General features: G+C 65.5%; 1 protein-coding gene across 3 annotated transcripts in view; it reads right to left on the reverse strand.

The window, feature by feature from the left end:
- Positions 1-10,383, reverse strand: part of MAP7D1 (MAP7 domain containing 1) — a 33,735-nt gene extending 23,352 nt beyond the window's left edge. For 2 of the 3 annotated variants that reach the window (XM_067533734.1, XM_067533731.1), the window contains exon 1: positions 9,714-10,382. In XM_067533734.1, coding sequence (XP_067389835.1) covers positions 9,714-9,756 — 43 coding nt within the window. In that variant the 5' untranslated portion in view covers positions 9,757-10,382. Of the gene's footprint in view, positions 1-9,713 lie in introns of all 3 variants that reach the window. The other variant, XM_067533733.1, reaches the window with a different exon arrangement.
- Between the last annotated feature and the right edge of the window lie 10,242 nt (positions 10,384-20,625).

Here is a 20,625-nt window from a genome sequence, read left to right on the forward strand (position 1 = left end):
CTAGGTGACCAAGGGAGCCAGAATCTCTTCGGCCGGGGCAGTGCCCGTGTCGGCCCCTGCCCGGCCGCCAGCTGTCGCTGTCTCGTCCCAGCAGCTGCCCTGAAACCCAACACTGTGTTTGCTGGGACAGCAGTGGGAATTCCAGAGGGGATTAGCTCCCCCATGCAAGCCCAGAGCCAGCCAGCCAGCCCCCACCCCCCCCCCCGTGCCTCCCCCCACCGGGTGCACTCCCCGCAAACACAGGTGCTTCCCATTTGCCTCACGCAGCCTGGCAACCCCCTGCCTGCTGCGCCCACAGCGACACGGCTCCCGCGGCTGGCGTCCAGCGGGACGGGGGGCAGCACTCGCTGAATGGCGGGGCCCGCTCGCTCCCAACCACGCCGGATGCCTTGGTGGCGCCAGGAGGGATGCTCGGTGCAGGCAAAGCGCCGTTGGCAAAGCTGCTGGGGTGAGGCAGGACGCCCCCCACCCCCCTCCCCGGCAGCCAGCCCACAACCTGGCCGTTGCCATGACACAAGCAGGCTGGGAACACCTCTCACGGCCAGGCCCCATCTACACTAACCAAGAAAGCATTGCAACAAGCCGAGCGCAGGGATACCACGCTCTCTCCCAGCACGCAGCACAGCTCCGTGCACAAGCGTCGCCCCGGCATCTGATGAACGCCGGCTGCGGTGCCCTCCCGCAGGGCCCCAGCCAGGGAGACGGAGCTGGGCACAGGCCCTCGGGCTAAGGGTGCCTACGCCCCTCTGCTGCCTGCACTCCCCACGCTGCCCAGCGCTGGGCCCCATGGCAGGCACAGCTGAGCCTGGTAAGATGGGGCAGTGCTCAGAGAGGCAGGGACACTCGCTGCTAACAGACTGGATGCTTGCTGGGACCCTCGCAGGGGTCAAGGAGGGGCCTTGGATCCCTTCTGGGGGTGGAGGGGCGCGGCCCCCCGGCCTGGGTGCTGAGCGAAGTGCTCTGCCCCAGCGGGGCCTCCACCGGAGGGGACAGGGACACTCGGCCCGGCAGGAGGAGGCACTTTTCTAGGGCCCGGCAGGGAGCTGCCAGACGCACCAAGGATCCAGAGCATCCCCCGTCCCGGGGCCCTGCCGCTTCCCAGGCCTTCGGGCTGACGTCACCTGGCCCCAGCAGGCTGCAGCACGCCAGGCCGGGGTCCCTGCGCCCTCACCTGGCCCTGCTCTGTGCCAGCGTCTCTTCTAGCGTCAGCAGCTTGCGCAGGGGAAGATCCAGGCTTCACACGCGCCAAGGCCCCTCTGGGCTAACGCCCTTACCCAGCACAGGAAGGGCGAGGCCTGGCATGACGCCAGGCCTGGCCCCGAGCCAGGGGGCTGCATCGCCCCGGCCTGCTTCCAGGAGAGGAGAAGGCGGCCGATCCCCAAGAGACGGCAGCCCCGGCCTCCCTCTGCACCGGGCGCCAGCCACAGCCTCCGAGCCCAGCCCTCGCCCTGGAGCCAGGGGGCCTTTGCACAGTTCATCCAGGGCAGCTGTTAAAGCCCAGCCTGCAAGTCCAGTCCCAGCCGCTCCCTCAACCTCCCCGAAGTCCTGGGAAGCAGAACAGGCCTGGTTCATCTTCCTCTGCCCCCCAGACTCCCATTCCCGTCTGTCAGTGGTGCCAGCCATCCTCACCCACGGGTTACCTTTCACAAGCCCCTTCACGCAGGCGCCAATGCTCCCCACAGACCGCCCTGCCGCCCTCCTTCACACTCCTTCGCTGTAACGCCGACAACACCCACGAGACCACTGCCTCTCACCTGGACCAACGCTGCCTCCCCGCTTCCTTGTGCTCCCCCGCTCGTCCGTCAGGGCCCGTCTCGGACTGGAAGCTCCTTAGGGCAGGGAGCATCGCTTCGTCGTCTCTGTACAGCACCTAGCACAGCGAGGTCCTGCTCGGGGTTCCCCAGTCTCCATCCCACAGGGCGGCTCGGAGCTGCCCTGGCCGTTTGTGCGGGGCTGACACTGCAGGGCCTGGGGGTCACGAGTGCGAAAGCAGCCCCCGCGAGGGCACCTGTGGCCTCCCAAGCGATAATACAGGGCAGCCGATCCTTGCCCGCCCCGGAGCGCACGCACGGGCGGAGGGCAGGGCACAGCTTTCCTGGGAGAGTCTTGCGGGATTTGCTGCTGACCTCAGCTCTCCGCGCAGCGACTCCTAACTGCGCCTAGCTCCTCGCCGGCTCCTTCCACGAGCCGCTGAGGACTCGGGGGGCCCCTGGCAGCCAGCGGGGCGAGGCGTCAGGTCTCGGCACGCGAGCGGCCGGGACGGGAAGGCTCCAGCAGGGTCCCTGTCACAGCGCGGCAGGTGGGCAGCCCCGGCTTTGAGTCAAGCAAAGGAAGTGAACGGGTGGCTTTCCAGAGCCCAGCCGTGCGGCACACCAAACCACCTCGCTGCCCTCCCTCCCGGCCCCCCCGGGCCGTAACACCGACAGCCAGGACCATGCAACGCACAGAGGGATCCCCAGCCCCAAGGCTGGCTTCCATGGGGGCGGGGGGGGGTGGAGAGAGGGGGCAGCCTGTCAACGCCCCTTTCCAGCTGAATCCTTCCAATGCCGGATGCGGCAGCCGAGGGCCCGAGTCAGCCGGGAATTCCGCGAGATGCTCGGGTCAGAGCCGGGCTGCATGGCCAGCTGGTTTCTGGAAGAAGCCCCAGCCCCTGGGGCCGGCTCGTTATCGTAGGGTTGTCGTTGCTCCGGGACAACAGGCTGCAGGGTTTGTTTGGGGGAATAAAACGAAGAAGCCCAACGCTGAGCGCCCGGGGAGCGGCAATCGCCTCCCTGAGCCCCGCGGAGCTGCTGGCCCTTGAGAGGAGGGATCCTGGGCGGAGGCCAAGCAACTGGACCACCTCAGGCCTGAGGCCATCAGCACCCGGCTCCTGCGTGGGACAGACATGCCCGGGCTCTCCCCTCACTGAGGAGCAGGCAGTGCTGGAGAACAGCACCCTGATGCCTCTACTCATCCCCAGCAGGGTCCAGCCAAGGGCCACTTCCTCTGCCCCCACTCGGCCAACGTGCCTCAGTGGCTCAGAGGGACACTCGAGCTGGCAAGGATCACATTCAGTCCTGGGCCTCCTCACCACCATGGCCGGCCAGGCACCATCACCTGAGGCACCTCGCAGGCCCGGACCAGCCCCTCATCAGGAGGACTGGAACTAGTGCCCTAGAGGGGAAAAGCCCCCCCATCGCCTTCCCTGCCTCTCAGTCAGCCAGCCCCCTGCCCTGGGGCGGGGTCAGAGCCAGCACCCCTAGAGGGAAAAGCCCCCAGACCCCAGTCTGCAGCCATGCCGTCTTCCCACAGGATTATCAGGAGCGGCTGAGCGTGTCTCAGACGCCCGATTGCTCACCCACCCACACACGCACATGCCGCTTCCGGGGGATTAGCACCACCGACTGTATCCATCACACCTGGATGACAGCACCTGAGTACAACAAAGCAGCCCGGCCCCCCCACGCACGCCCTGCGGCGCAGCTCCTGGCAGGTACAACTGTGACTCCACCTGCAGCGCCGCCCAGACGCCCTGCCCACAGCGGGGACCTGCGGCCGACCCAGACAGCACCCACAATGAGCCGGAGGGCAAAGAGCTGAACAGAACCGCTGCCCTTCCGTGCCTCTCCACCCCCAGCCCCGCAAGGCCCAGCACGGACAGATGCCACACAAAGGGCGGCTGGTGAAGCAGAGTGTGACCCGTCCCTGTCAGCTGGCATGGGCTGGCAGCCAGATCCCACACCAGCCGGGCTCCCTGCCCAGAGGAAGCCAACATCCCCCTAGGACCGTCTTCCAAAACTCAGAAATGAAAACTAAGTTGCTCCCGTTCAGGTCTGGCTCCCAACTCCCCTGGGGCGTGAAGGGGGATGCAGCAGCTCAGGCCAGCCCTGATCACGCCCCGGCCTTGCAGGGGAGCTGCAGCTGGGTTGAGGAGTATCACAGAAACGCGGTCCGGCATTCATCCATCCCTCCAGGGAAGACAGGGCGCCGGGGATTTCTCAGGGGTTGGGTTTAAACCTTCCCCGGCACTCTTTTCAGCGCAGACGTCAGGGTCCAGAGCCCGTCGGCAGCCACTTTTCCAGGGATCAGAGCCAGGGAACCCGAAAACAAAGCAGACTGGGAACCAAGCCGGAAGCTGTCACCCAGCGCACAGAAGCCTGCAGAGCTGTCACCGAGCACAGAGGAGAGATAGACCCTGCCCCAAAGACCTTCCTATCCCTCTGGGGCTAAACCGCCCCGTGATCGGGGAAGGGAGGCCGCACCGCAGCAAGGGGCCCGTCTCTGCGTGGCCAGGGACTATCGCGGAGATTTGGGGCTAACTGCTCCACAGACCAACCCAGAAGAACTGGTTCTAACAGGAGGACGCTCTGGGGAACGCTGGGCGATGGATACCCTGCTGCATCCCCATAGTTCGTGAAGCAGCGAAGCAATCCGTGGAGGAGCGAGGGAGGACTGCTTGCAGGGCAGGAGCTGGTAACCCCAAAGCACTGCACAGGGCAAGGCAGAGCAGCCACGCCGCACAGCCGTGCCCTGGCCATGGCAGGAGGAGCGAGAAGCGACGGGGACAATCAGGGAGGCAGGATCTCAGGGCAGTCCTGGGATGGGGCCTCGGGTTGTTTATGGTTAAATTTAAAATAGACCTAAAGGCAAACGGGCCCGAGAACCTGAGCTGCTTTCAAGCCCCATGGCCCCCAATCACAAATTTCCCATCAACCTGGGTTCACGGCGCAGCTAGATCTGAACTGGACCATCCCAGAGTCCGCATCGGTCCCTGGGCACGCTCCTCACCCTGACCCCCCTCGGGCCAGCCACGGAACAGCCGCCGGTCAGGAAGTGCCTGAGCTCTGGGCAGGCCATCAGCAGCGGCTGTCAGCAGAACTTCCAGCCGACCTCGGCGAGCCAGGTGCTGAGCTGCTGAGAAAACCGGCCCATCAGTGCCACACAGCTGCCCTTCTCCAAGTGCTCGCTAGGCGCTCCGCTCCGTCCAAAATCAGACCTCACAACCTAATCTGCGGAGGTGCTGAGCATCTGCAGTGGCCATTGACTAGCTGGAGCAGGGACAGCGTCTCTGCGAAGGAGACCATGGGTGTAAGCTTGAAGCATGAGCCCTAGATTGCTAGCAGGATGCAGCGCACACGTCCTGCTGCTCTCCCAGCGATTGGGCCGGCCGTTTCCCCGGCGCTGTGCTCTTGCTCAGGGCTGCTCGGTCCCGGAGTCAGCACCGCTCAGAGCTCTGCGGAGTGAAAGCTGCAGTGAGTCTTTTGGACAACGCGCGACAGGGCTGTCACACCGCAGCTCCAGCTGCATCGCTCAGAAGGTTTCAAAGCAATCCTCCAAGGACTCCACCCCAGCCCAGCTCTTCCTCCCTCCTCTCCTGGACCTGGCTTCCTCCAGAATCGCTGCCTCGCCGGCTGACCCAAGCTCTCTGCATTTTGGGCCCCCAGCCCCAGTGGGAGGAAGGGCTGCAGTGACCAGGAAAGAGACCCGTACAGATAACAGGCCTGGGCCTGCTCTGCCCCAGCCTCGGCCAGCCACTTGCATTTACTGCCACATCAGAGCCGTTCCTCCTCACCCAGTCCTCAATCTGTGCTACAAGCGTCCTGGCTGGTTTGCGAGGGGCCACATCGCACCCGTTTGTTCCTCCCCTACACCCTGTCCAGCTGCACTGGAAAACGCCCTTCCCTGCACGGCAGCCAGCTCGAGACCATCCCCAGGAGAAGCGCAAACACCTCGGGCGGGTGAAGTCCTGGCCCCATTGAAGCCAATGGCAAACCGAGTTCAGCTGGGGCCGGATTTCACCGCGCGTTCACTCCTCCCCATGGGCTCAAGGCTGTTTCCCAGCTGCAGCAATGGGCAGAGGCTGGGCGGCTCCACTTCCCAGGCGGGTTGGACTGACCGAAACGAAATAAAAAGGGGGGAGATGTTTAAACAAACCCCTTTCCACGGAAAATACAAACCCGTTTATATTGGTGCCGGGCTGCAGGGACCCATTCTACAAAGCGGGGCCCAACACGACTTGATAGCATCCCTTTGAAAAGGCAAAAGGAGTTCGCTTGCTACGCATCTGGCTCTCTCTTCCCCTCGCACCCCTACCCCCATTCCCACGGTCTCCTTGCTAGGAGAACCACCACCACCAACACAATAGCGCCCCAACGTATTGGTGGGACACACTAAAAATCCCTTGGGTGTCCGCGGGCTCCCGCTCCCGGCAGCGGGGCGCTATTCCCAGGGACGGGCACCTCCCGCTAACAGCGGGGAACTTGCCACCACAGCCCAGCCTGAGCTGCATGGACGTTTTAGGCGCCCGCCGTCAGCACAGGACACCATCGGAAGGGAAAGAAAGGTTGTGCTCCGCTCTAAACAATGGAAAGCCAGGACGAGCGGAGGAGCCGGGCAGACACAATAGGGCTGCAGTTTTCTTTTTAAACACCCTGTTTATCAAACGCTCCAGGATCCCAGGGCTGCAGCCCGGCGTCCCGGGCCGGTTCGCCCGCCGGCGACCAGGAGCAGCGAGCGCCGCTGATAAACGGGCCGCGGTTCGTCTGCTTCCCCTGCCAGCGTCGTCCTCCCCTCCCCGGAAAGGCCAGGGCAGACTCAGGCCTGGATGAATCACAGCAGCTGTCCCTCCCACTCCAGCAACAGGGCATTTGGGGGGGAGGGGGGGGGGGGGGGCCGACGACGACACCCGACACACTGCCGGGCCTTGCCTCTTCCTCCATCAGTGGAAAGACACAGGCCTGCCACAAAGCCATGCTTAGTCACAGCGCTGCCCTGCCTGCACCAAGAGATACCAACAGAGCCCGGGCCAAAGAGCATTTGGCTGGGTCCCCGAGAGAGGCCCAGAGCCAAAACAAACCCTGGCTCCAGACGACGCAGCTCCAGCCTGCCGCTGCCCATCCTCCGGCTGCACGGGGGCAAGAGAACTCAGCAGAGGGAAGCCTGGGCAAAGCTGCAGATTCAGGCCAGGCTGCTCCCGTGACCCGCTCTGGGACCGAGGGAGAGCAGCACGGCACTTGAGAATGCCACAAACCAGCCCGGAAATGCAGCCAGCCCAGCCCCCATGTATGCTGCATTCTCAGCATCCCTCCCTCTATGTTCTCATGCAGACAGCTCCTGCCATGCAGCCATCACGAAAGGCCTTTTGCCTTCCCACTCATGAGACCAGCCTTCTGCCTGCCTCACTCAGATCTAGGAGGCTATGCTGCACAGGTAACCATGTCAGCGGGACCCGGTCACGAGCTAACACACTGTTGCACCGTATGGTGTAGACAAGACCTGACAGCCTTTTAATCAGGACTCCAAACCATACCAGGATCTGGATAAGCAGAGCTGCTGTAGCACAGCTCAACGACACAGCTAACTGCCGGCTCCACGGCAAGATGGAGCAGTGTCTGAGGATGACCCGACACTGCAGACAGTCTGGGAATGCCGCAGAGATGGGCGCTGTGACGCTCAGAGATCCAACCACTAACCGCACAGAGACCAACCAAGCTCTGAGTGGGGCTGGCTCAGCTCTGCCATCCCCCACAGCTGGGGTCTGAGGAGCAGTGACAGAGCCAGGACCCAGACAGGGCAAGATGGGCACAGAATGCCCTGCTGGTGCCTGCTTCCAGATGTCATGAGCTGGCAGAGGTGGCTCTTGCACCCGTGTGCGGGGGAGCTGAAGCCTGGCATTGGGGTAGGGAGAAACCCAGAGATGGGGAGGACAAAATTAACACCCCCTCCACCCCAACTCTGCAGAAGAAAGGGGGCCGGTGGGCAGGACAAGACTCATGTTGACCCGTGCCAGTGCCACCCCTCCTCAGGTCTGGCCCATGCCCCAACCGTGCGGCAGGGCTGGGGACTCATGCCAGCGACACGCCGGGAGAAAGGGAGAGAAGGAGCAGGCAGGTCCTGGGGGGACACCGGCCTGGCCCAGAGGAGCCCAGACCGTGAGCAGCCCCAATGCCCCCTAAGTTCAGCGGGCAGAGGGCTGTACAGTGGGGGGCCGGGCACACCCTGAAACAAAGTCCATGGCACAAGGCGGCTGCTATCTGGAAAGGTCTTGTCAAGGGCGACTTCTATCTTGCAGCCACTTGAGTGGATCTAATTAGCCCCTAAGTGGTGCAGGCATGGCTCTGTGCGGGCCTTCCCTCCTGCTCCCTAAAACCCCAGGGAGGGGGCACTGCCTTCCCCCGACCCTCCATTTCCACCGGGTCTGCCTGCGCAGCTGGGCCTGTGTCTCCCACCCGTGGAAGCGAGCGCATCCTTCACGACTGGCCCGCCCGCCATGGTGAGGAGGCCTCTTCGGAGATCCTGGGCCGGTCTCACTGCCTGGAGTGAGTCGTACCCCCCCCGGGGCCCAATTCTCCATCCGACGCCATCTCGGAGCGTCTCCTTCCTGATTCACACTGGGTCGGGCGAGCGCTGAAGCAGTTCCTCTATTTTTATTCGCTAATTCCTGCCACCCCAGCAGCTGGGAGCAACCCCACGTTTTTCTAGAACCCCTGGCCCCGTTTCTTGCCTATTCCTGGGTTTCCTTTCCATCATGTGGGATGCTGGAGCCGGGCGGCCAAGGCTGCTGCCCATCCTCCTCCCGCCTTGCACAAATCCGCTGGTGTGAACTCACCACAGCGCGGCGGAGGGCAGTGGATCTGGCGCAGCGATTCCAGTGGGAGCTGCACCCCTTCACACCAGCTGGGGGGTCCCAGACTGCAGGAGTCACTCCTGATTCGCAGAGCCCCTGTGCCCCCAGCTCCCGTCTGTCCTGCAAACATTGCAGGGCGAGGCGGACATTTCGGGCCTGGCCTAAATTAGCGAGTCTCTGGGACCGGGCTCTCCAAGACAGCAGCGCCTGCTTCCGCTGGGGGAAGAGCCCGCACACTCCGCGCAAAGCCCGGGTCCAGGGCACAATGCAGGGGTTTCTTCCCATTCCCAGCCGGACCAGGGGCCCTGCCCCTCCACAACCGCCCCTCCTCCAGGGAAGGGGTCGGAGCTCCCCCCTCCACGCTCCTCTTGCTCTTCCCCCCCTCCCCCCGGCCGCCCCCCCCAGCCCATCCAGGGCAGGTCTGGGCGGCGCAGCCCCAGCAGCGGCGTGGCGCAAAGACGGGAAGCGCCCCCCCCAGTTCACACTCCGTTAGCTCCGCAGCCCCCGCCCGCCCGGCCCGGCCCGGCCCGGCCCAGCCGTGCCCAGCCGTGCCCGAGAGATGCTCCAGCCCAGCCCGCTGCCCGGCCAGGGAGAGGCGGCTGGGGCGGGACCCGGCAGCTCAGGCCCGATGACTTCACGGCTCCTTCTGCCCTGGAGCTCGGGGACGAGCCGAGCCGAGCCGAGCCGGGCCGGGGGAACCCCCCCCCCCCCGGGAACTTCCCTCCCCCCGGGAGCCTCCCCCGCACCCCGGGCTCTTCCCCCACCCCCACCCCCGGCGCCCAGGCAGCGCCGCCAGCTTCATCCCCGCGCTGTGAGGGGCCGGGCCGGGCCCCGCTTCCCCTGCTGCGGTGGGGGGAGGAGGAGCGGGCCGGGGCCGGCAGGGAGCCGCCCGCGGGCTCGGAGAGGGCGGCCCGGGGCAGCCAGCCCCGCACGGGGGGGGGGGCAGGCGCAGACAATGGAGGGGGCCTGCCCGCCCCCCGCGCTTAGCGCAGACCGGCTGCCACCTGATGCTGCTCCCCCCCCCCCCAACACCCCCGGGCTGGAGACCGCCGGGGGGGGGGGGCCCAAAGTATCTCACCCCCCCACACACACACCAGCCGAGATGTACCTGGGTCTCGGTGCCGCAGCTCCGCGGCCTCCCGCCGCTCCATGCCGGGCCGGGCCGGGCGCCGCTCGCGGGCCCTCGGTTCGGGTCGGTTCGGTTCGGTTCCCCCGCGGCGGGCGGGCCGTGGCCGGGCTGCGGGTGCGGATCACGCCCTGCCCCTGCTCTGCCCCTGCTCCGCCGCCGCCGGGCTCATCCCGACCCGCCCCCGGAATCGGATCCAGCCCAGCCCCTTCCCGGCCGGGGGGGGGGCCGCGGTCGGCTCCGGCTCCTCCAGCCCACGCGGCTCCGAGCGCCCCCAGCCCTCCCCAGCGCCAGCAGCCGGGCGGGGGGCGGTGGAGGGCGGTATCCGCCCGGCAGGGGAGGGGGGAGCCCAGCACCCGGCAGGACTCGGCCTGGGCGGGGGGACGGACGGACACAGCGGCCCCGCGCCAGCAGCAGCGGATGGACGGGCCGGGCCGGGCTGGGCGGCGGCGCTATTGTACAGCCCGGCCCGGGCGGCCTGCGGGAGCGGCCGCTACCACTTCGGGGGGGGGGCGGTGTCTCTGGCTCGGCCCGGGACAGGCCAGGCGGCGGCCCGGGGAAACCCCTGCTCCGGGCGGGGGGCGGATTTCTTCGCGGACCGGGGCAACCCAGCCGGGTCGCGGGGAGCCAGCCGGGGAGCAGGGCGGGGGGGCCCCAGGACGCCCAGCCTCCCCCCCCCCCGCCTGTTGGTTGGGCCCGGCCGCGTGTTCAGACTATCTAGGGAAAGTTGGAGGCTGGCTAGGGACTCGCGGGGGGGGGGCCCGGCCGGGGGGCGGGGCGGGGCAGTCTTCCCCAGGCCTGGGGGTAGCAGGCTGGGGGTAGGGGGCCGGGGCTGGCTGCTCGCCCATGACAATACTGGGGAAGGTCAGGGAAAGGCCGGTGCACGTGGGTGAGGGGGATGCTGCAGAGCTGGGGGGCAGCCCGGGGGGCACCCGCCCCCCCCGCAACACTCACTGGCCCGCCCGCGCTCCTCCTCGGTTTTACCGGGGGCCACCCCACTTTTCTGGCTCGGAGCCATTGGCCAGACTCTGTTTTACCGCTGTGCCAGCGCGGTACCGGTGGGTCCGGTTGTTTGTGCCCGCTGGGGGGCTAGGAAGGCCCCCGCCCGCCCCAAGGTTTTTGGACTTCCTCAAAGACACGGCCCCCCCACTTCGAAGCAGTGCTCTCGGACTGCATCACTGCGGCGGCTGCCTGGTCGCCACCCCACTGCAATGGGACCCACATGCCCCTCCCTCCAGGCTGTCCAGACAGTGCAGGGAGATTTAGGGATGTAGACAAATGCCCAGTCGGGGCTGGGAAGGAATTCAACCCCCTTCATCTCAGCCAGCTGCCGGGGGGAGACACGCTCACTGGGTCGGTCTCATTCGGGTCAGGCTCACTGGCTTTGGGCTGAGATTCAGATCTGAGGGGGCCAGAATCCCAGGCGCTGATCCTAGGGTAGTCTCACTGTCTGGAGCCAAAAGGGTGGGTGTTTTCAGGGGGTTCCAGTTGTGTCTGAACTGGGAAGCAGCCCCTTGAGGGGCTAGGATTGAACCCAGAGCCCAGCCTGTGGGGGGCCAGAGCAATCTGACCTCCCCCTAATATTTGAAGGGGCTCTAATCTCAACTCCTCCGTTTGAATCTTTGGTAGGATTTGAACCCAGCTCTCCCGAGGGGACTTCTTTGGTAAACTAGTTTCCCTGCCTAGTCTGTGCATGGCCTTGCACTCTTGCCCTGTCTTTACTCTCTGGCCCTGGCCCCGGCCCCAGCAGCAAGGGGGGGGGGCTCCCGTGCTCTATTACACACAGCACCTGCCATTTAGTTGCATTTGCTGGATTTGGAATCATCCCGCCAAGACATTGGTTTCCTGGCCCAGCGTCATAATCACCAGTTTAATGATTGTCTCTCACTTGCTGGTTCCCATCCTCTGACGGCTTCCCTTTCCCCCACCTGCAGGTGATTCTGACCAATAGCCGTTCATTAACACACCCTGAGCCCACCCTGTGTTTCTCTCATCATGAGGGGGACCTTTCCTTCCCACCTCAATGCGCTAGGACATTTATGCAGCAACTTCCATCCCCCAGGGTGCTACACAGGCCGGCAAGTGGCGTTCTAAACTCAGTCCTTTATTCTCACAAAACACCTGTGGTCTGAGAAGGTGACGGGGATCAGGGCCTGTATCTCTCACCCACCACTGCAATGCAGCCACCTCTGGGGCAGCCCCCAGGGACTAGCAGCAGGGACCTCAGGCTAGTATCTCCTGCAAAGGCTGGAGTGCCAACCGGTGCAGCACGCCTGGCATTGGGTCGTGTTACCAGCTGAGCCTGCGCCTTGCTGGGTGCCCTCCTGTGGCTTGTGCATGGGGAGCCATGGTGCTGTCACAAAGGCTCAGGGGCGCCGTATAACAGCTGGCCAGAGGAGAAGCCACCTTTGCTCCATTCTGCCAGCAGAACCGAATTACCCCCCTTGGAATCCAGCCGGGAACGTGCGGAATAAAGTGAAAGATGAAAACCAAAAACCCGGCTAGCCCCATCCCTGTGTGTTCTGAAGCAGCCAGTGGCTCGCTGGGATCAGCCGGCCCATTGATTGTGCTGCAGGGCTAGAGCTGAGCTCGATAGCCACTTGCCTGGCCCAGGGCCATGTTCGATTCACTACGTTGTTCAGCTCAACTGCCTGTGGCGGTCTGAGGTCAGGTTATCAACGGGCAGCAGCGGGCTGGGGCCCGGTGGCATGTTTAAGGACGGGCTCTGGGGCCAGCACTCGGCCTGCCTGTGCAGGCAGCAATCCGGCAGCAGGGAGAAGATGGGGAGAGCAGCCCAGGAGGCTTGACCAAAGCAGATGGGGCAATGTGCACAAGGGGACGATCCAGGAGATGTAGGGACGTGGCCTCCTGCTGCGTGGGAGGGGAGGGGAGGGCAGTGCTCCGTGTGAGCGGTGCTGCTCTGGGGGCCAGGTCCCCCAAGCGATCGGCAAATGCAGGGGCAGCAGCCACCCCATCGCCCGCTCACCCCCATGGTCTGAAGCTGCACTGGGAACAGGCTGTAGGGAACGGTCCCTGCTGGGAGAGGGGCCCAACCGTCCCAGTCTCTAGCTTCTGTGATCAGCCCATTCCCAGTAACCGCATCCTTCCTGTAGCCGAGGCGTAGGCGAGCGTCCCATCACCTGGGAGCATCTTAGCAAGAAAGAACTTGGCCTGCCCCTCCGAGCTAGCTGCAGAGAGCTCGTGGGATTGTTCGATGGACGGTGCCTCTCTGTGGGGCGTATTTAAAGGCGCCTCTTCGGGGTGCTGGCAGGATGAGGACAGGAGATCAAATTACAGGTGATCTGGCTCAACCCACCGCCACACGGGCTTCCCAAAACGCCCAGCCCTGCCCTCTCCAGGAATGCCGGGAGTGACTCGGGGCGGGTGGCCCATGAGCTGGCTAAGCGGGGGGAGGAGGAGGAAGTGGAGGGCCACACCTGGAATGGAGCGTGTGGCAGCCACCCATTCCCACGGGCGGCCCTCGCGGGCGGCACACCACCCCGAGGTGCTGGAACGGCCTTGCAGTGGTTTGCATCCTACGCAGGGCTCAGTGGCTCTCCCACTGAATGAATTGTCCCAGCCCCCCAACTCCACCCTGGCCAACTGTTTGGCTCCAGCTGGAGCAGAGCATGCCAGGCCCCAGCCCCTCCGTGATGACAAGGACGAGGAGGCCGCAGAGCCGAGCGCCGGGAGAGGGCAACGCAAAGAGCTTCCTGGCGCACCAGGGCCGAGCGGCTGCGCCGGAGGAAACGCTGGCGTGGGGCACAGTCCGTCGGGTCTTGCTGTGCTGGTGCCCGGCCGGGTGATGGCGACACTGACGCCGAGGAGTGAATTGAAAAGCGGGAGAGGCAGGGATGCAGCCACGGCTGGGGAGGAGCGGGGACGACTGAGCTGAGCTCCTAGCACAGGGCCAGCTCCAGCTCCAGCTCCCTTGGCTCCCCCGTTCCCAGCCCTGGGGCGTGTCGCCCAGCTCAGCACAGTGCTGAGGTTTCCCCGAAACCCCATCCGGCCTTGCCCTCCCAGCTGACTCCGCGCCCGGGAATGTTGTAGGACAGACGGGGAGGAAAGAGCCACGCAACCTGATCCTGGCGAGGGCAGCCGCGTGCCGGGAGCACGTGGAGCTCAGCACAGAGCCTGGGGGAGCTGGGCAGCTCCCTGCCAACCTGTGCCCCCAGCAGAGCCCCTCCCTGTGGTGTCTGGGGGTGGGGGGACTCTCTCAGCATCGAGGAGCAGGGAGCAGAAGGGGGCAGGACCCTTCCTCGCCATGTGCTGGCCTCAGTGGAATAAACCCGCTGCCATGCGGAGTGGGAAGGAGAAATCGGCCCCAAATATCCAATTTCCCAGCTGCCCTGTTACCAACCAATCCCCTACCCACCAGTCAAACATCCAGCCCCACGCCGGCTGGGGGCGAGCAGGGGCCTGGCGGCGCAGGGGGGCACACAGCAGCAGCGAGGGGGGGGGGGGGCGGACTCTGCCGTCTACTTCCCGGCTGTGGCTCACAGGGGTAGAGAAGCGCCAGGCCGAGGGGGGCAGGATTGTTCCTTGGGCCCAGCCTGGCTCGAGCGGACCCGCCCCCCATGGCCCCGGGGGCGGCTTGCGGGAAGGCTGGGTAGCGACAGCCTTTGCTCCGACTGTGGCTCAGTGAGTCTCTGTATTGTCACGGCCCTGCCGGGGTCTCTGGCAGCCCCACGCTCTGCCATTTCCATGACAAATGCCGGCGGACGAGGGACCCCCAGCAGAGACCCGCCGGCGGCCCAGACAAGGCCACCAGGCAGCTCTCCAAGGCATTCCTGCTCGGTGACGCAACGGCACCTGTGGCGGGGTCATTCCAGGGCACAGTGGGGGCAAGGAGACCCCCTGTGCATCTCCAGATAACTCCCCCCGCACCCCCCCCGTCCAGGCTCCTGGGATGGGGCTTTGCATCTCCCCAGCCGCAGGGGCAGGGAGAGGGGCTGCTCCCAGCAGTGCTCAGTGGTGCCCTGGGAGTCTCCAGCAGTGGGGCAGGGGTCCCTCCTCCCCCCTCCTCCGCTGCCAGGCTGACGTGGCTTTGCTGAGCCCCGTGGGACAGCGGGGGGCGGGGGGGAGGGTGTTCAAACCACAATGGCTCGGCTCTCACGTGGGGTCTGCTAGGAAGCAAAGCAGATCATGGAGGCGGCCGTCCCCCGCTAGGAACGGGCTCAGCCCCTTCCCGGGTGCAGGCCGATTGCTGGGGCAGGCTCAGCCTCACACTCGGTGTCGCTGCACCCGTCGGAGCAGGACAGGAGAGCTGGCCTGTCCTAGCGCCGTCACCCCCCTCTGCCTCTGCCTCTGCCTCCCAGGCCCCGGATGGCCTCATCTGCCTGCCCTGCGGCTGACCCATGGCCTCGCTCGTCCACACCCTCCTCCCTCAGGCCTGGGCCAGCTCCTCTCGCTGGACTCAGGCCTCAGCCAGCCCCACTTCCCTTAGCAGCCCCCCGGCGCCTCCTTCCACATGCCATGGGGTCAGGCGCCTGGGCGAGGGGGGACTGGGCCACGGAAAGGGCTTAGTGCCAGCCGGGCGCCCCCCTTAGCCACGCACCAGCCTGCGAGGACAGGAACCAGCTCCTCAGTGGTTTGAGCAGAGCCCGAGCCTTGTTCCCACGTTAGGGCCGGTGGGCACACGCTTGGGGTGCGGATCTTCTAGCCAGCACCTCGTCCTACGAGCTGCAGCCATACAGGTCACTGGCACTGCCCCAACCCCCGGAGCCAACGCTGGCCCCTCAGATGCCTCCCAGCCTCGCCCAGAGCCCCACCGGCGAGCCTGGGGCAGTGCCTCTCCCACCGGGCACGGGGCAGGGGTCACACACGCTTTGCACCAGACTCTGGACCACCACTGCTCTGTACTGAGTAGTACGAGAACTATCCAGGGAGATGCAACAATAAAAAACCCTGCCTCAGTTTCCTCCCCACTCCCAAGCATCCTCTGGGCTGGGGCCAGGGTCCTCCTGTGGCAACGTGCGGCTTGGGCTGTGAAACACGGAGCCTTCTCCCCCCAGTTCGCCTTCTCAGACTTTTGCTGGTCCACCCCTTCTCCTCTCCTGCCCCACCCTTCCTGGGGGGAGCTGCCCCCCTCACCCCATAAGTCCTTTGTGAGGTAGTGACACACGGCAGCGCCTCCTGCTCCTTGCCAGATCCACCGGGGCTCAGCCCCGCCAGCCAAGACATATTAAACTCAATCCCCTTCTGGGGTTTGACAATGCAACCAAAGCCGAATAATTCCTCTGTCCCCTGGGGCTATGCAATTGTCTCATCTGCTTCCCCTTGCAACCCCTCTCTGCTCTTCAGACAAGCCCAGCCCTCTCTGCAATCTCTTACCCCCTTTCCAGGGCCCACTCCAGGGATCAGTTCTGAGCCAGCTGCCTTCCCAGCTCCGTGGAGCCTAACGCCACCACCTCAGGCCCAGAGGCACTTAGTTACCCAGCCCCCCCAGGTGCAGAGCATCACTAATTAGAGTTTTTTCCCTTGCCCTGCAGGTAATGGGGGTTACGCCTCATCGCGTCCTTTTATAACCTTTCAGTCCCTTGGTCCAGTGACTCCTGCTCAGAGCGGACCAGTGATCACCAACCCCTACCAGGAGGCTTCCTTGCCATGTGCCTTGCCTCCTGGCAGACCAGTTCTCCCGGAAGGGAGCCCGTCGGCTGCCTGGGATGCTCGCATGAGAACGGAGGAGCAGCCCGAGCTAAGGACCCTCTGCTCTCAGCCTGGCAATTTCAGTCCTACATGGAGGAAAGAGGCAGCAAGGAAGCGTCTCCTTCCCTCCCCAATGGAGTCTGCAGCACGTGGAGACAGGCAATAGGCTAATAGAATAACCTCGCTGCCTAGCGATGGCTCTTCTGTAGATTGAGTTCCTGCCGGCTGGGTCCTGGCGACCTGGGAGCAAACAGCCAGCCCAGCCTTATGGAAAAATCTATGAGTTAATTATGATTGTGACCGCACGGGATAAACTGGCCCCGCTACAGAAAGCCCCTGGTGCTCCCGGCAGAGACAGCGTGTTCCTCGTTCTCTGCGCTGAGTGCACATTGCACAGCCCGGTCACAAGGCATGCTCGACCTTGAGACCTGGGAGACAGCTGCCTCTGGGGGTGTGTGGGTGTGTGTAGGGGTGACAGGCAAAGTCCCCCCACCCCCGACCTTTTCCCAGCGGGATCTGACCGGGAAGAGGGGGAAGGATGCCAGTGGCAGCTGTGCATGTGGATCGCGGCTCCGACCCTGCGCCCCAGAGCTTTGCACGCTGCCAGAGGTGAGGTTTGCACGGGTGCTCAGATCCCACTGACTTCAGGGGGCCTTGTGGGGGCTCAGCACTCCTGGCACCCAGCCCACAGGAGTTAATCCGTGGGTGCAAGGTGCCCAGCACCGCAGGATGACCAGTCAGCTGGGCAGAGCGTGTGCCAATGGGGTGACCCGTGATTGGCCGATGCACCCGTGAGCCTCAGGATCTGGGCGTGCTGAAGCCTGGGACACCAGCACAGGTTCCTAAAGGGGGGCTGGGGCAAAGGGCCCCCGTCCCCAGCAGTCCGGGCGGCTGGCTCACAGCCTCCCCGCAGCCGCCCCGGGAACGACCCCAACGCCCACAGGAGCCTGCCGCTGTCAGGGCTGCGCTGTCTCATCATCGGCCTCCGAGCAAAGTCTCAAGCCAGCCGAGGAGCTGGGCACGTTGGCCGTGTGCGGATGGCTCCCCGGCCTTGCGCGCTGAGCCAAAGGCAAACATCAGGCGGCGCTGAGATCATCGAGCAAAGTACTGGCCGGGGCTCTCCCCCTGCGGCCTGCCAGTGCCCGGGGGCTGCTGGTCACGCTCCTCTCCCAGTCTGTGCCCAGCTGAGTCGCTGACCTGCCGACTGCGCCATCCCGGAGCCACCCAGACACACACACACACACAGCTCCGGCCTGCCTGTCCGGCACAGGAAAGCCATCGCTGATTGAAACCGGGGCTCCTCGCTCCCAGCCTCAGGCTGGCTGGCCCGGTACCTCTCTCCCACACACAGGGCTCTGGCCTCCCTCCTGGCCTGCGGGTCCCTCCCTCTAGCCCATTCGTCACAGCTCTCCTCCTACCTTTCATCCCAGAGCTTTTCAGAACCTGTGCACCCCACACCACCGACATGCAGCCACCTCTGGGGTGGGGGATGGCGAACAGCCACTGCACAGCAGTGCGGGGAGGGGAATGTCGGGTCCACGGATGGTCAACCCCAACCCCAGACCTTGGGTGTAAGGACGGCGCTGAGTGGCAGCCGAAAGCCGTTAGCTCAGCGTGAGCTGCACGAGACACAAGCCTGTCCCCGGGGGGCGGGGGGCCCCGCTGGTGCCCCCACTGCCAGCCAGCCCCACCCCTGCTTCCGGGATAGCCTCAAGAATCAACATGGCCCAATGGAGCAGAAACACCCGCGGATGTCACTTGCGAGGAGATCCGCCAGCTGCGTCCCGGCACAGGGGGGCAGGGGGCCCCCCAAGAATACCACTGTGGTGTACCCCACTAGGGCTCCCGGCTCAGCCTGCTGCTCTTGGCAGCTGATAAACTGCTCTGATACCCAGTTATTACGGTAGTGAGCATGGATAGCCAGATGGGCTGTGTGTGGGGGTAGAGAGACAGACAGACAGATGGAGAGGGTGGGGGGGGACCCAGCTGTCATTGGGCGGCTGGTGTTGTGGGTTCGGCTCTGCCGTATCCTCGGTCAGGGCCGTGATCCGAGCACCGAGCGGCAGGTGTGGCTGGTGTGAGTTTCCCGGGGAGGGGGGGGCCCAGGGCCCAGTGGCTGGCTGGCTGCTCCTACCCCGCCCCGGCGTGGCCACACGCCCAGCTCTGCAATGATGGGGCGGCTCCTGTAACGAGTGTCTCAGGGTGAGCTCATCAAGGCGGCGTGGGAGAGCAGCGTGCCAGCCTCGCTGGGCAAGGCGTAGGGCATGGCACTAGCCCCGCCAGCGTCTCGCCCGCCGTGCCCACGGAGCTGGGATCTCTCTCCTGGCCTGCGGGCGGGGGAGCCGGCCCAGGCTCCAGCGGCCCTGCCTGAGGGGCACCCACACCTGCTGGGCCATTTCCAGCCACGTCCTCTCATCTTCTCTGCAGCGCGCCCGGGTGTCTCTCGGGCTGGGAGAGAGGATGCTGGCTCCGAGCTCCGCCCGCTTCTCGGGATTCATGGTGAGTTTGCTGGCGGCAGGGGCGGGGCAATGACACACAGACGCACACGCCCAGCCAGAGACAGATCCTGCCACACGCTTGTGTAGCCGTGTGCGTGCATGTTCATGTGCACACAAACGTGGGTGCACCCGCCCGCAGGCAGCGCTATGCACACGCAGGGTCCTAGTCAGCCCCACCCACCCAGCGCGGGACACGGCCGCGCAGCACGCCCATGCCCCGTCACTGCGCTGTCACGGGGATCCTGAGCTCAGGCACCCAGGCAAGGGCCAACTCCTGCTTGGCCAGCTGGTTTCTCTGGAGCGAGGGCAGGTTTGAGCTGCCGGGCGGGCACGGGCTGGACCTCTGGGCCTTTCCCAGCAGACGCACAAGCCGAAGTGCTGGCAGCAGGACGGGCCCAGCCCTCGACCCCAGCACTCCTGCCAGGCCCCTCCTGCACCCTCCCTGGGAGCCGTGTCCCGCCAGCAGAGAGGTAGGATTCAGGTCGGGCACCCAGCGTTCCACCCAAACCCCAGCGCCACCCAGTCTGCTCTGCCCGTGATTCCCAGGCATGCTCCCAGGGGACCCAGCACCAAGCGCCATTCCCGCCCCACCCTGCTGTGCACCATGGGCTGGGTACCAGTAGGGAACTTCCATGTCAGATCCCAGAGCCAGCTGCACTTCGGGGGGAGACAAAGGATCCGCGGCAGCCTCTGACCGCTCCCAGAGGACTGGGCAGCACCCGGCCTGCTCAGCTGGAGTGTGCTGCCTCCAGCACGAGGCCACCCGTGCCACTGAGCCCTGCATGGCACTGTGTCCCTATGGGGAGTCTGGGGAGAGCTGGGCAAGGAGCCCCGTCCTCACCCATCAACGCCTACAACCCCCAAACCTGAGCTGTTTGGCATGAGAAAAGCCGCAGGGGCAGAGCATGCGTCGGGGCAGCAAAGGCCTCAGAGCTCAGCCCCACGTCCACACGCAGCCCTCATCCCTCGGGGAAGTCCCTGTGGTTGGGGCAGGGGCTGGTGCAGAGTGAGATGGGGGGTAGCCCAGACCTGTCCCCACAGGGTCTGGCACGGAGGAGACGGGGGCACCCATGGAGCAGGACACAATGCTGCCACCGCCTAGTACCAATTGCTCCTGCCACGAAGGGGCTGCACCTCCTGGGGGGGCGGGAGCACAGAGCAGCACCCCCGTGAGTGCCACCGTGCACCGTCCAGCCGGCCCTGCCTGCAGCATGGCTCGGGGAGCAGAGCCCACACAGGGCAGGCCCAAGCCCTTGGCAAGGGCCCCACCAGGGCCCCTTCGTGGCCTCGCGGCGTGGCAAGCTCACGTCCCCATCCTCCCGGGCGCAGACAGGGCCCTGCTCCATCCCCCCCAACCACGTGCACCAGCAGCTGCCGCTCAGATGCCCCCTTGGTCACCGCGGTCTGGAAACCGAGCTGTCCCTGCAGCCCAGCTCCAGCCCGAGGGCTCTGGAGCAGAACCGGGCGCAGCGGGGGGGGGGGGGGGCGGCGAGGGGGGAAATGGGCCAGGCTGGGCAGGAGGGAGCTGGGCTCCAGGTCTCTTCTGACAGGGTGGCTCTCTGGACGCAGCTACAGACTGCCCGCCTGCCCCTCGCTGAGTCGCTGCCCCTCTCTGCACCCAGCTTGCCCCGTTGGTGCGAGGGGACTCGCTGACCCGTGCAGAGCCCACGGGGACAGGCACTGGAGCGTGACCGGCCCAAACTGAGCAATCCCCCTGGCAGGTGCTAGCCCAGGGCTGGCTACCCGCC

Source organism: Emydura macquarii, unplaced genomic scaffold (assembly GCF_026122565.2).
Source record: "Emydura macquarii macquarii isolate MOO-44397 ecotype Brisbane River unplaced genomic scaffold, CSIRO-AGI_Emac_v2 contig_3348, whole genome shotgun sequence".
NCBI classification, from domain to species: domain Eukaryota; kingdom Metazoa; phylum Chordata; order Testudines; family Chelidae; genus Emydura; species Emydura macquarii.